Source organism: Phalacrocorax carbo, chromosome 1, assembly GCF_963921805.1.
Source record: "Phalacrocorax carbo chromosome 1, bPhaCar2.1, whole genome shotgun sequence".
NCBI classification, from domain to species: Eukaryota; Metazoa; Chordata; class Aves; order Suliformes; family Phalacrocoracidae; genus Phalacrocorax; species Phalacrocorax carbo.
In genome coordinates, this window is record NC_087513.1 from 621,957 (window position 1) to 636,428 (window position 14,472).

The window sequence follows — 14,472 nt, forward strand, 5'->3', positions numbered from 1 at the left end:
GGAGCTGGGGGGGAGTGGGGAGGGGCTGATGGCCGAACGGGGAGGGGGGCGGGTGGGTATCTGGGAGTGGGGTGCTTGGGAGATGAGGATCGTTATGGGGGGGAGCAGAGGGGCTGGGGGCTGTGTGGGGAGGGGGCCAGGGGGAGGCTGTATAGGCGGGGAGCAGGAAGGGGCTAGGGGTTCCTATGGAGGGGCGCTGGGGCTGTATAGGGAGGGGGCTGTACGCGGGGGTACTGTAAGGGGGGGAGCTCTGCCGAGGGCCCTATAGGGAGTTGTAGGGGGGGGGATACAGGAGAGATGCAGCGCACTGTGCGGGGACGAGCGGGCAACCGTGCCGGGGGGGGGGCACAGAGGGGCTATAGGGATGGGGCAGGGGCGATAGGGAGGGGCAGAAAGTCTGTAGGGGAAGGGCAGGGGTCCATAGGGGAGGGGAGGGGGCTATGGGGAGGGGCAGGGGTCTATACGGGAGGGGCAGGGGTCCATAGGGGAGGGGAGGGGGCTATGGGGAGGGGCAGGGGTCTATACGGGAGGGGCAGGGGTCCGTAGGGGAAGGGCAGGGGGCTATGGGGAGGGGCAGGGGTCTATACGGGAGGGGCAGGGGTCCGTAGGGGAAGGGCAGGGGGCTATGGGGAGCGGTAAGAGCGGCAGGGAGCCGCACAGGGAGGCGGAGCAGGCCCGGGCGGAGGCGGCCCCTGGGCCGGGCGGCGGGAGCTGTCCCGGGGCCGGTGCTGAAGGGCCGGGGCCGCCCGGGGCTGTCCCGGGGCCGGGGCTGAAGGGCCGGGGCCGCCCGGGGCTGTCCCGGGGCCGGGGCTGAAGGGCCGGGGCCGCCCGGGGCTGTCCCGGGGCCGGGGCTGAAGGGCCGGGGCCGCCCGGGGCTGTCCCGGGGCCGGGGCTGAAGGGCCGGGGCCGCCCGGGGCTGTCCCGGGGCCGGGGCTGAAGGGCCGGGGCCGCCCGGGGCTGTCCCGGGGCCGGGGCTGAAGGGCCGGGGCCGCCCGGGGCTGTCCCGGGGCCGGGGCTGAAGGGCCGGGGCCGCCCGGGGCTGTCCCGGGGCCGGGGCTGAAGGGCCGGGGCCGCCCGGGGCTGTCCCGGGGCCGGGGCTGAAGGGCCGGGGCCGCCCGGGGCTGTCCCGGGGCCGGTGCTGAAGGGCCGGGGCCGCCCGGGGCTGTCCCGGGGCCGGGGCTGACGGACGGGGCTGTCCCGGGACTGGCCGGGGCCGCAGGCACGGAAGGCGGGGGACGGGGGCGGAGGGGGGAGATCCGGGAGATCACGGAGGTTTCTGCTTTGGGGGCACAGAGTAACGGGGTGGGGGCAAAGAGACGGTGAAGGCCAATGAGGCACTGGGCGGGGGTGCATTGCGGGGTGCAGCGGGGGTCCGGGAGGGGTGGAGGTCTGTGCTTTGGGGAATAGGGTACAGCAGAGGGGTCTATGTACTGGGATGGGAGATGCAGTGGGTGCTCAGGAGGCTTTTGGGGGTGTGTGCACTGAAAGGACAGGGTGAAATGGGGGAGCGAAATGTGGGGGGGGGGGTCCTAGAAGCTGCAAAGGGCCCTCCAGGACTTGGGGGAGGGGGATGTGTCCTTGCACTGGAGCAGGCGGATACAGCGAGGGGCTCAGGGGCAGCGAGGACAACCTGCAGTGGGGGGGCACGGGGTGGGGCAGGGAGGCAGGGGAGGTCTGTGCGCAGTGGGGGGGACGCCCAGAGGTGGCGGGGCACAGAAGGCCATAGGGGACAGTAGGTACCACGAGTCAGGGCGGTTAGGGGGGGCATGCAGTGGGCAACAGGATGCCGGGGAGGGGCAGGAGCTACTGGAGACACGGGGGTCAGAGAGGCAGCAAGGGGCCACCTGGAGCAGTGGGGAGTCCGTGCACTGGGGACAGGTGGCTTTTGGGGGTTCCAAAGGCAGTGGCGAATGGCGGGGGGTAGTGCCCAGCCCCTCTCCGTGGCTCCTTGGCCCATGCTGGGGACTGGCTCGCAGCAGGGCTGGGCTGTGCTCCCCCCAGCCAGTGCCAGGCCCCAGGGACCCATCGCACAGTCCCCCTTCTCGATGGCTCCCCGCAGTCCTGGGCAGCCCCAGGGCCCCGGGCTGGGACCAGCACAGCTGCCCTCTGCCCACTCTGCACTGCTCTAGGGGGGTCCCTCAGTGCCCCCCACTCCCTCCAGAACTGCACTGCAGGGCCTGCGCCAGCCTGCCAAGGGTCTGAGCCCAGCGGGGTCCTGCAGCTCCCCCTGACCACCTCCACGTCCCAGCCATCCCAACAGACAGGGGCCCCCGGGTGAAACCACGGCCAGCTTTGTGCCACTGCAGAGCGTGCACAGGGGGGCAGTTCTCTGGGGGGCAGCACAAGACCCCCCAGCCCTTGGAGGGGCGCTGGCCCTGCCTCTCCAGCCGCTCAGCCCATCCTGGGGGGATTTTCCCATGGGGAAAGGGCTTCCCCGGGTATCCGTGGCTCGCATGCAGAGCAGAGCGGCTGGGGAAACAGCTCCTGTGGGCAGCTGGCTGCACCCGGCGGGGTTTTCGGTCCATTCCCAGATGCAGGCAGCAGCTATCTCAAGGGCACTGCCCATCCTGTGGGACGACACCAGGGCAGCAGCAGGACATCGGGCACCTATCCTCCACCACCAGGTCCCTGGTTGGGGGTGAGTGCCCCTTCCCAGCTCCACGGGGACTCAGGGAACACGAGACGGTGCTGGTGTGGCTGTGCCCTGAGAACAGCTGCGGTGAGCCCCCAGCGACCGCGCTCCCCGCCTGCGGCTTCCCTGGGGGACACAGGCAGGAAGGGGAGACGCTCCCCTGGGACAGGGCTGTCGCCTCGCAGGAGTCGCGCATGGCCTGTGGCTGGAGGTGGCAGGCAGGCGGAGCGCGGGCTGCGAAGGGCCCTGGGCACGGGCTTGACCCCACGGTATGGCCCAGCCCTCCCCACACCCCAGGCGAGTCTGTGGGCTCTTAGAGAGGAGGCTGTCTCAGGAGACGCCCTCCCCTGGGAAACACACGCTCCCCTGGTAAATGTGTCTGGCAAAAGAGAGGCTCTGCAGCACCCCATTAACAGGGTTTGGGGACAGAAGCACAGAGGGTCCCAGGCAGAGCAGGGGCTACAGCCGTTCCCCTTCCACCGGTCACCAGGCACAGCCTCGCCACCTGCTCCTGCCCACGGCTCATCACGGGCCTTTTCCCCCCTGGCATCCCTTGTCCTGGGGCTACAGCATACGTGGATAGACTCAGGGTGAGGGGCTGTAGCTGGGTGCAGAGAGCCCCATCTCTGCCGGGCTCCCAGCCTCAGGGCGGGCAGCAGAGCAGCACAGGCAGAAGCCCCCATCCCAGGAGCCCCTGCCCCTTGGCTTTCTGGACCCAGACCCACATTGGCCTCATGGGCAAGCCCTACCCAGGCCCCAGCCGCTGCCTCCCCTGCCCAGCCATGCTGCCCCACAGACCCTCTAGCCCTGCCTGGCTTCCCCCTTCGGGCAGGATCAGGCAGCCACAACAGCAGCTTAGGGGACCTGCCTGCCGGCTGGCTGGCAGCAGCAGGCAGATGGCACAGCAGCACAGAGGCCTCCAGCCCCCCCAGCCCCCTCCACTGACCCATCTGCTGCCGCAGCAGCCCGCGGCACCCCCCTCCACCTGCGGCACTGCTGGGCACCGCTCCCAGCACAGCCCATGGCCCCGGCGGGTGCTGAGTGTGGGGACAGGACATAATCCCGGCTCAGGGCTGAGTGCTGCTGCTGCCCATCACATCCCTTGTCCTCCCTCGCAACCCCTCCTGCGCCACTTCCCCAGGGTGCTGTGCCCCACAGGAGGAGAGCTCAGAGTCGCCCCAGGGCTCACACCCCTCTCCCTGCTGCAGCCCGGCCCCTGTGCCAGCACAGGGTGGGCAGTAAGGGGCGACTGTGGGTGCCCTGACCCCAGTGCCAAGGCCCCAGCACCCACTGGAGTGGCCGGTCCCAGGCACAGGTGCCATCTGTCCCCAGCTTTTATTGTTCAGCAAAGGGCATGGGGCAGCAGCTGTCCATGGGGTGGCTGACCCGGTCCCCACCGCTCTCGGGTGCACTGTCACAGCCTGTGTGAGGGATGGCAGCGAGGGGGCTCTGCCCCTGGCACAGGGACACCAGCAAGCCCTCAGGAGCCTGACTCCCCCTTGGCCAGGAGAAGGTCCAGGTAGGCCCCGGAGATCAGGTCCTCCTCCTCAATCCCCAGCTCCTTCATCAGCTGGCAGGCCACACGCTCGCCATCCTCTGGGGTCTGCTCCTCAGTCAGCACCACCTGCAGGCACAGGGAGGGTGAGCCCTGGGGCACCCCGGGGCTGGCTCCCGCACCCCAGCCGTGCCCCACTCACCTCCAGCTCCAGGAAGTGCCCCAGCCCCTCCACGCTGTCCAGGTGCACCCGGGTCTGTCCCACGAGGTAGAGGAGACGCTCCTTCCTCACCACGCCCAGCACGCCCAGCGCCTGCCCCAGCACCGCCTGCACACCAGGAGAGGAGCTTGCCGCAGCTGGCAGCCACCCCGGGCAGGGGCAGCCGCAGTGCCGGGCCGTGCCAGGTGGCAAAGCTGCAACAAGGCCCTGGCCGGGCCGCGGGTGCCGGGCACCCTACACAGCCCTGCGGCAGGGAGCAGCCAGCACCCCAGGGCGCGCTGTCCTGGGGGTCCCCCCGCAGTGCTCACCTCCAGGCCGTCGGGGTCATCTGTGGGGGTGACACTGAAGCAGGAGAGCTTGGGGCCGGCATTGTTGGGGCGCTCATAGAAGATCAGCTCCCCCCGCCCGTCCTGGGAAAGCAGCAGGTCAGGGTCAGTCAGGAGAGGCAGGGGCAGACAGACCAGGTCAGGGTCAGGGTCAGGCAGGAGAAGCAGGGTAAGGGCCAGGGTCGGGGTCAGGCAAGGTCAGAGTCAGGGTCAGGCAGGAGAGACAGTGTCAGGGTCAGGCCGGGCCAGGGTAGGGGTCAGGCAAGGTCAGAGTCGGGGTCAGGCGGGAGAGGCAGGGTAAGGGCCAGGGTCGGGGTCAGGCAGGGTCAGGGTCAAGGTCAGGCAGGCCAGACAGGGCCCACAGGCCCGAGCCCCCCCGGCTGCCGCCCGCGGACCCCCTCCCCCGAGGCCTGACACCCCCCATCCCTGGCCCCGCGCTCACCGGGGTGCGCCGCAGCTTGAGGCGGCCCCGTGGGACGCGGAAGAAGGTGTCGGCCTGGACCAGGACTTGGGACTGGGCCTTGGCCGGCGCCCCCAGCCGCTCGGCCGCGCCCCGCGCCGCCGCCGGCGCCCTCAGCCGCGCCTTCACCTCCACGTTCCGCCGCATCCCGCTGCTCGAGCCCATTGGCCGCGCGTCGCGCGTCATCGCCAGGCGCGCCTTCCCATTGGGCCGCCCAACGCCACGCCACGCCGCGCCCCGCCGGGAGGTGAGGGGCGGCTCCGCCGCGGACCGGCCATGGCGGCGGAGGAGCGGGGGTGCGCGGCTGGGGCTGTGTCCGCCGCCGGCGCCGTGCTCGCCGCTACCCGCCTGCAGGCCTACGCCTGGTGCCGCGAGTTCCTCGCCGGCTCCTGGAAGCTCATCGAGCCCGAGGAGTTCAGCATCGAGCCTGTCAGGTATGAGCCGCCTCCGCCCGTACGCCCCCTCCGGGTCCTCGTCCCGGGGCCCCCAGCACCGCCGCGGTGTCCCTGGCCCGTCTCCCCCACACTGATGCCCATATTGACGCCCCCCCCCGCCCCGGTGACCCGTCCCCACCGGTGACCCTGTCCGTCCCCCTGCCGCATCCCCCTTCCCCCCCGCGGTGGCCCTTTCCGTCCCCCCCCGATGGCCCTGTCTGTCTTTCCCCCGCCCCCGGCGGTCCTGCTCGCACCCCCCTGCGCCCCAGTCCTTCCCCCCAGTTCCCCCGTCAGCTGCCCCAGCCTCTCCCCAAGTCAAGGCCCCCCCCACCCCCCCAGTGTCCCCCAACTGATGGCTTTGTACCCTGCCAAGTGCCCCAGCCGCCCCCCAGCTGCCCCCGGCCCTCCCGCCGTTGCACCCCCACTCCGCACCCCCCGCGGTGACACCCCCGCAGCCCCTGACCGGCCTGTGCCCGCAGCGGGGGGCTCAGCAACCTGCTCTTCAAGTGCGCGCTGCCGGAGCACATCCTCAGCGTGGGGGACGAGCCCCGGCAGGTGCTGCTGCGCGTCTATGGGGCCATCCTGCAGGTAAGCGCGGGCGGCGCCGGGACCCCCCTAACCGGCAGACCCCCCGGACCGGCAGCCCCTGAGCCGCGGCAGGGCTCGGGGCTCTGCTGGCGTCTCCCTCCCGTGGGCCTGGCAGCTGCCCCGTGTCTCCTGTGGGGCCACCCGTGCGGGGGCCACCGGGGCTCAGCGCCTGTGTCCGCAGGGCGTGGACTCACTGGTGCTGGAGAGCGTGATGTTCGCCATCCTCGCCGAGCGGGCGCTGGGGCCGCGCCTCTATGGGGTCTTCCCCCAGGGGCGCCTGGAGCAGTACATTCCGGTACGGGACAGGCTACTCCTCCAGCCCCCTCCTGCGGGAGCCCACCCTGGGGGTCTCCTCACCCCAGCTCTGGCCAGCTGCCACAGGAAGAGACACCCCACGGGGCTTCTTGAGCTGCCGAGGGTAGGGCTGGCTCCCCAGGGCGGGCAGGCTGCTCACACCGCTGCTGTGCCCCCCCAGAGCCGGCGCCTGCGGACCCAGGACCTGCAGGACCCCGCCATCTCCAAGGAGATTGCGGTGAAGATGTCCCGGTTCCACGGCATGGTGATGCCCTTCAACAAGGAGCCCAAGTGGCTGTTTGGGACCATGGAGTGGTGAGGGCAGCCGCCATCCTGCACCGGCACGGGCTCCCACATCACCTCAGCCTCCCAAATCCCGCGGGGTCTGGAGCATGGGGAGGTTTCCCGGCTGGTTGCTGGCGGGGCCCATGGGAATAGGGCGCAGAGCAGCTCCACAGCAGCTCATCGGTTGGCCCCAGCTCTGCACTGGGCTGGCAAGAGGGGTGATGCGGTGGGTGACAGCACCCAGGGGTGTCCGTCTCACCGCAGTGCTGTCTCCGGTGCTCCAGGTACCTGACGCAGATTATGGAGCTCACCTTCCCCGAGGAAGGACAGCTGAAGAAGTTCAACCACCTCAAGACTTACAACCTGCAGGAAGAGATGAAGAGCCTCAGGTGAACCTGAGCTGCTGGCTGGGGTGGCACAGGGCGGGCACTGACCCTGGTTTGTTGCCAGCCTCCTCATGGGGAGCCTGGGCGGACTCGGCTTCTCTGGAAGCTGGTCTCTCTGTCCCATGTCCCTGGAGGGTGTCCTCTGCCTGAGGGCCCTGGGCAGCCAGGGGGACGGCTCTCGCAGGGGTCTCTGCATCCCTGGGGCAGGGTCTCTGCCATGTCCCTCACGCTCTGGATCCCAGCTGTGTCCGTAGCTCTGTCCGCCCACGCGTAACGGCAGCGGTGGCCCTGCGTCCCTGTGGCCGGTGGGTGAGGGCTGCCAGATCCTGCCCCTGCTGAGGCATCTCTCCCCTGAACTGCAGGGAGCTGCTGGAGTCCACCCCCTCGCCGGTTGTCTTCTGCCACAACGACGTCCAGGAAGGTGAGTGCAGCGGCCAGGCGGCTGCTTCCCCTCGCAGAGGCCTGCTCCTGCAGCCCGTCTCTCTTCCTGGCCTGCCCAGCCGAGCCTGCCCACCCCTGGGCACAGGCCCGGCCTCCAGCCCCTGCCTGCAGCTGCCCGCCAGCTCCGCGACAGCTGGTGGGTCCCCCCCGATCCCCCTCCGAGCCAGCCCCGTCTCTGCGCAGGGAACATCCTGCTGCTAGCCGGGCACGAGGCTTCCTCCTCTGACAAGCTCATGCTCATTGACTTTGAGTACAGCAGCTACAACTACCGGTGGGTCTGGGGGCTGCGTGGGGCTGGGCTGGGCCCAACACAGGGGTCCAGCCTCCTGCTGGCAAGAGACCAGGGCTCTGCTCATCCTCCTCTTTCCCCAGGGGCTTCGACATTGGCAACCACTTCTGTGAGTGGGTTTACAACTACACCCACGATTCCTGGCCCTTCTTCAAGGCTTCCCCGGAGAACTACCCCAGCCGACAGCAGCAGGTAGAGCTGCCCTGTCCCTTGACAGCAGACACGGGGTGCTCCCAGCGAGGGGGCTGAGGTGGGGGGGCCTCATGGAGGGTGGCGGGGGTGTCCCAGGCGTGGCAGTGCCAGGTGCCTGCCTGCCGTTGGCAGCATCCCTGCCTGCTCTGTCCCCCTTCCAGCTGCATTTCATTCGGCACTACCTCTCGGAGGACTCGGGGCGACGCGGGGACACTACGCATGAGGAGCAGGCTCGTATCGAGGAGGAGATGCTCACAGAGATCAACCGGTGAGGGGCATGCCAGGGTGGAGGGGGTCCCTGCGGCTGCAGGGGCCATCCTGGGGGCATGTATCCCAGTCCCCGCTGCCCAGAGAGGGCAGCATCCCAAAAAGCCTCCTTGTCCTGCTCCCTCCTGCACGCCGTTGGTGCGGGGCAGGGAGCGGGGTCCCAGTGGGGCTAACGGCAGCTCTCTGTCAGGTTTGCCTTGGCCTCTCACTTCTTCTGGGGCCTGTGGTCCATTCTGCAGGCAAAGATCTCCACCATCGAGTTCGGGTACCTGGTGAGCGCTGCCTGTGGGCGCCTTGTTCGGGGCTTGCCCAGGGATCCCTTGCACGTCACCCCTCCTCTGATGAAGGCTGTCGGGCTGGGGGGTGGGTGGGGGGCTGGGGGTGTTGGGGGGGGGGGCACAGGCCATCCCTGACTCCCCTTTCCCACCCCAGGACTATGCACAGAGCCGCTTCGATGCCTACTTCCAGCACAAGGCGCAGTGCTCCTGAAAGCGGCCGCTGCAGCCCTGCCTGCGCCCGCCTCGACTCCGCAGCCTCCCCCTGCCCACCCTGGCAGTGCCTGTGCCATGGGGCAGGTCAGGGACGCGGTGTCCCCTCCCGCCTGGGCTGCCCCCCATGTGGCGAAGGGGGCTGCTCCCCAGCCTGGGCTGCCCGGACGGGGCCTGTAATGGTTGGGGGGGCCTGATGTCTGCCCCAGATGCCCCTAAAGTCTGGGGAAGGGGCGGGCAGGCCGGGGAGCTGGGTCTGCCCAGGCACGTGCCCCCTGGAAAAGGGGACATCCTGGCACGTCCTGGGGCTGTCTTTGCTGCCGCTGCTGCAGCGATGGCCCCCCGACAGTTGCCCCAGCCCTGCCTGACCGTGCCCCGTCTCTGCCTGTCCCTGTGGTGCTGCCTGCGGCTGCCCCCTCGCTGCCTCCAGCATGTCCCCCGGTGGTGGCGTGTCCCTTCCCTCTGCGCTGCTGGCACTGAGCGGGGCTTGAGCTGTGCCTCCCGGCTGGGGGGAGCCCCCTGCCCTGGCCAGCACTGCGGGGGCTGCTGCAGCCCGGACCCGGGGGACCGGGTGGCTCGGCTGTCCTGGCTGCCCCTTGCACAGCCCTGCCTGGAGCTGCGGTCCTGCCTGCTGCGAGGGGTCCAGGCAGCGATGCTGAGAGGTCCCAGGGTGCTGCAGGGGGCAGAGGGGTGTGAGGGACCTCCACTTCCATCTCATTCCCCCACACACCCTTTCCCCAACCTCTGGGGGCTGAGGCAGGACCCGCGAGCTGTTCCACCGGCCCCTGGGCTTCCCTGCGGCTCTCAGCTGCGTGGTGTCGCTGCTCGGCTGGGCTGGGGGCTGCTCCTTCCCTTCCCCACCCCCACCCCCCCGACAGCAGAATGTAAAGTGTCCTCAGACCAATAAACGCTGCGGTGGTGCACGGTGCCTGCTTGCTTTCTGCGTCCCTGCCACCGCCACCTCCTCCCGCTCGCCCCCAGCCCTGGCGCGTCCCAAGCCCTCCTGCCTCCCATGGCTGGACTGTCATGGTGGGGGGCTGCCCCACAGCAGCATGTACCAACCTTCTCCCCAGCCCCTCTCCCCAGAGCCACGGGCCAGCCCTGGGAGGGGTCAGCAGGGTCTGGGGCTTGGGATGGGCAGTGGGTGCTGCAGCTTGTGCCTGCCCGGGGCCTGGCTGGAGGGGGTGGGGGGGCTCAGGAGGTGCTGGAGGCTGAGGCTGTGCCGCTCTCCTGGCCCTAGAGGTATGCACCTGGGGTGGGTGCTGCCCCCCACCCTGCCCCTGCGGCCGGCAAGCAGGGTCTCACCCATTGCGGCAGCTCTGATTGGCGCTGTGGCAGAGAAGATGCTCCCCCATCTCCTCTTGCCTGTGCTGCCCCAGGTTCTTCTCTCTGTGTCTGTGGGTGATGCCTGGTGCTGTCCTGACCCCCTTGCAGCCCCACAGGACAGGGGTGATGTTCCGTGGGTGCCTGGGGGGGCAGGCAAGCGTGGGTTTGCTGCCTGACCCCTCCCCTGCCCCATGACCCCAGTGCAGCCCCAGCCCCTCGCCGGGCTTGGGAGCCTGGCCCTGACCCAGCAGATGGCGGGAGCAGGGTGTTGGGGTGCTGCTCCCCCGGGGGGTGCAGGAGGTCCCAGAGGCGGCTCTGCAACCCTGGCAAGGAGAGCCTGGGGCACCCCGGCACATGGCCCCCGCGGGGCTCTGCCTGCTCCCAGCCGGGCCTGGCAGCGGGTCACGGCTCTGCCCGTCGCGCCCACGAGCGGAGCTTCGGCACAGCGCGGCTCTTCCGCGGCACCTTCCCCAGCTCCTGGGAGCAGCGGGTGCTCGCGGGGTCCCAACCCTGGGACCGGGCTGATGCCGGGGGTCTGCTGAAGAGGAGGTGCCATGATGAGGCCGAGGTGAGAGGCAGAACTAGGTGAAGACTTGGTGGTCGCCCCTCGCTTAGCCCCCAGCCCCAGCTGTGCAGGCTCCGACATCGTGCCTCTGCCATGCCCTACACTGCTTATCCGCTGCCGGAAAATTAGGCCTAAACTTATGCCAAGAGCCCAGACAGTTTCTAACAGAACCCCGCCGGGGGAAATATTTAAACCGAATCAAGAAGCCATCACCCACTCGCAGCCCAACACTAATCACAAGCACAGCTCGTGGTTGAGGTTTTAGTTGTGTCGCTCCTTTAAATTACAGAAGCGTGAACGTTTTCGCTGACCCCAAGAGGCCTTCCTCCCTCCTCGCCCCTCATTTACCCACCCAAGCAGCCCCTGCTCAGCTCCGGGAGTCGTAGCAGAGTATGCCACGGTGATTAAGACTCTGGGCACAAAGCTATGTGGGGACTGGGGGCTTCACACCAGCTATAAAATCGGAGCATGGGGGTAACTCGGTGGAGTTCCCTCTCAGCTGGCCTGAGACCCCCATCGCCTTGGCCCTGTCATGGACTGCTGCACCACCGAGCAGGGCGTATCCCCTTTCCCGTGGTCTCAGGTATCTTGCTCTACCAATTTCTGTCTTATTATGTGTTGGGCTTAACTATATGGGTTAAACTGACTTGCTTAAGGAAAACTTAATTAATTGTGGTGTATGTTAACAGCCTGGCGTCTCATCGGTGAAGCGCATTAACAGACAGGGTCTGTCTCGCTGCGGGTAACAATCCGGGAAGGGAGCGTGACCCCTTTTGGCTTCGCCTTCCCAACGGCCACCTTCCCCTGTGCCCCCCGGCCGGGGCTGCGCAGCGCTGCCAGGAGCTGCCGGCCGGCACGTGTGGGGCTGAGCATGGGGTGGCGTGGGGGGCCGGGGCCGCCGCTCCCCTTCAGCTCCTCTTTCACCCACATACTGGCTATTTATAGCCCTGTGGCCAGCAGGCAGCTCGGCAGGCGTGGGCTGGGGTCTCCTTCCCCACCCACCACCTAGCCCGGGACCCTCGCCTGGAGCAGGGCGGGGAGCAGTGGCCTGGGGGTCTCACACTGGGGCTGTGCAGGGGACGAGCCCTGGCTGCGGTGGGTTCCGGGCACCCACCAGAGCACGTGTGCACGTGCAGGCGTGCAGCGTGTGCCCACACGTGTGCCCCACGTGTGCCCCTGCCGTGGCTGGGGAGGCAGGCCCTCCCCTGGGCCGGGGTCTGGGGGCGGTGGCTGCCTTATCCCGAAAAGCGGGTTTGTTCGCCCGGTGTGCAAAACGCCAAACTACACACAGAGCGGAGGTGTTTTATTTAAGTCATTTATTAAGTCATATTTGTGCAAAGATTGGTGCTAGGTGGTAGCCCACAAAGCTGTACCCCGCACCGAGGAGCTACAAGGCATTTATACAGTGAAATGTGTCAGTCACAGCTAATATTCACACGCGTTGGCTAATAATTGGTTAATTTCTTTCTCGCTTCAATGTAACAGCTCACTTTTAATTTACCCCCCATGCTCATAGATTAAGGGACTTAACAGAGGCGGGGCGGTTCCTGACCTGTGGGCCTGATTTTTAGTATTACAACAAGGATAGTTCCTGTACTGGGCACTTTTAGTTCTTATCTACATTCCAATTAGTTGTTCTCCCTGACTACACACTTTATCACCCTGTTCTCAGCAGCAGCCTCTGAGGCGGGATGTTTGCTGTGATCAGTCTCTCAGCTCTCCTCAAGGATAGAGCCATAAAACAAGTGCTTCTTTATCTCTCGGTTTCCATCTCTGGCCTCCAGCTTCTGTTTTGCCAGGCTCGCGTAGTTCATTGTTATGTCTTTGGCAGGCAGTTCCGATAATTCCATTTTCTTAAGGGTATCAGCCGGGGGGGCGTGCTGCTGCTCCGCTGGAGCCTCCTCCAGATGCCCTTCCAGCTGCGGGTGGGCAGTGCAGGCAGCTGCCTCGGGTCTGCTCCGGAGCGAGGGTCTCCCAGGCACGGCGGGCAGCGGCATCCCCTCTGCCTGCCCTTGCCTGGCGCTGCCCTGCGCTGCGGCCGTGGCAGGGCAGGATCCGGCCCTGTCACCCTGTACAGCCCAAGCCCCACGGCGGGACCCCCGGGACAGCCCCCCGGCTGAGCCGGGGTGGGGCACCGGCTTGCAGCGGTGCGGGGACCTGCCTTGGGAGTGGGTCCCTGCCAGGGGGCACCGGCCCCCCTCTGCCTGGGGTGCAGGTCCTTGCCGGGGATGTGGGCCCCTTCCTGGGGTGTCGGTCCCTGCCCGGGGGTGCGGGTCCCTTCCCAGGATGTTGGTACCTGCCCAGGGTGCCAGGCCCTGCCCGGGGTGCCAGTACTTCTCTGGGGTGCAGGTCCCTACCTGGTGGCTGTAGGTCCCTTCCCAGGGATGTTGGTCCCTGCCTGGGGCACCGGCCCCTCTCTGGGGTGCAGGTTCTTGCCCAGGGTGTAGGTCCCTTCCTGGGGTGCAGGTCCCTGCCTGGGATGTGTGTCGCTTCCCAAGGATGTAGGTCTCTGCCCGGGGTGTCAGGCCCTGCCTGGGGTGTCGGTCCCTTTCCCCGGGGAGCCTATAATTTTCCCGGGGTGCCGGTCCCTGCCCGGGGTGCCTGTCCTGTCCCCGGGGTGCCTGTCCTGTCCCCGGGGTGCCGGTCCCTGCCCCGGGTGCCTGTCCTGTCCCCGGGGTGCCTGTCCTGTCCCCGGGGTGCCGGTCCCTGCCCCGGGTGCCTGTCCTGTCCCCGGGGTGCCTGTCCTGTCCCCGGGGTGCCGGTCCCTGCCCCGGGTGCCTGTCCTGTCCCCGGGGTGCCTGTCCTGTCCCCGGGGTGCCGGTCCCTGCCCCGGGTGCCTGTCCTGTCCCCGGGGTGCCTGTCCTGTCCCCGGGGTGCCGGTCCCTTCCCGGGGTGCCGGTCCCTGCCCCGGGTGCCGGTCCCTGCCCCGGGTGCCGGTCCTGTCCCCGGGGTGCCGGTCCCTGCCCCGGGTGCCTGTCCTGTCCCCGGGGTGCCTGTCCTGTCCCCGGGGTGCCGGTCCCTGCCCGGGGTGCCGGTCCCTGCCCGGGGTGCCGGTCCCTGCCCCGGGGTGCCGGTCGCTGCCCCGGGTGCCGGTCCTGTCCCCGGGGTGCCGGTCCCTGCCCGGGGTGCCGGTCCCTGCCCGGGGTGCCGGTCCCTGCCCCGGAGTGCCGGTCCTGTCCCCGGGGTGCCGGTCCCTGCCCCGGGGTGCCGGTCCCTGCCCCGGGGTGCCGGTCCCTGCCCCGGGTGCCTGTCCTGTCCCCGGGGTGCCGGTCCTGTCCCCGGGGTGCCGGTCCCTGCCCGGGGTGCCGGTCCCTGCCCCGGGGTGCCGGTCCCTGCCCCGGGTGCCTGTCCTGTCCCCGGGGTGCCGGTCCCTGCCCGGGGTGCCGGTCCCTGCCCGGGGTGCCGGTCCCTGCCCCGGGGTGCCGGTCCCTGCCCCGGGGTGCCTGTCCTGTCCCCGGGGTGCCGGTCCCTGCCCGGGGTGCCTGTCCTGTCCCCGGGGTGCCGGTCGCTGCCCCGGGTGCCTGTCCTGTCCCCCGGGTGCCTGTCCTGTCCCCGGGGTGCCGGTCCCTGCCCCGGGGTGCCGGTCCCTGCCCGGGGTGCCTGTCCTGTCCCCCGGGTGCCGGTCCTGTCCCCGGGGTGCCGGTCCCTGCCCCGGGTGCCTGTCCTGTCCCCGGGGTGCCGGTCCCTTCCCGGGGTGCCGGTCCCTGCCCCGGGTGCCTGTCCTGTCCCCGGGGTGCCGGTCCCTGCCCCGGGTGCCTGTCCTGTCCCCGGGGTGCCGGTCGCT

At 69.2% G+C, this 14,472-nt stretch overlaps 1 protein-coding gene across 2 annotated transcripts; it reads left to right on the top strand.

Moving 5' to 3' along the window:
- Window positions 1–5,409: 5,409 nt before the first annotated feature.
- CHKB (choline kinase beta) lies at window positions 5,410–9,725 on the top strand. 2 transcript variants are annotated; one of them, XM_064441222.1, is made up of 11 exons: window positions 5,410–5,567; window positions 6,047–6,155; window positions 6,337–6,450; window positions 6,631–6,764; window positions 7,019–7,123; window positions 7,483–7,541; window positions 7,745–7,832; window positions 7,934–8,042; window positions 8,204–8,310; window positions 8,549–8,581; window positions 8,742–9,725. In XM_064441222.1, exons 1-11 carry the CDS (start codon window positions 5,410–5,412, stop codon window positions 8,992–8,994), a joined length of 1,269 nt encoding a protein of 422 aa, XP_064297292.1. In that variant the 3' UTR covers window positions 8,995–9,725. The 2 variants fall into 2 exon arrangements, with proteins under 2 accessions (XP_064297292.1, XP_064297302.1); XM_064441232.1 differs by having other exon boundaries at window positions 8,500–8,581; window positions 8,742–8,945.
- Window positions 9,726–14,472: the final 4,747 nt, after the last annotated feature.

Excerpts from the sequence above, each read along its gene's own strand:
- CHKB (XM_064441222.1), top strand. The coding sequence starts at position 5,410 with ATGGCGGCGGAGGAGCGGGGGTGCGCGGCTGGGGCTGTGTCCGCCGCC. Across the intron at positions 8,043-8,203 it reads ACCCCAGCCGACAGCAGCAG|CTGCATTTCATTCGGCACTA; the intron begins GTAGAGCTGCCC and ends TCCCCCTTCCAG. Across the intron at positions 8,582-8,741 it reads CCATCGAGTTCGGGTACCTG|GACTATGCACAGAGCCGCTT; the intron begins GTGAGCGCTGCC and ends TTCCCACCCCAG.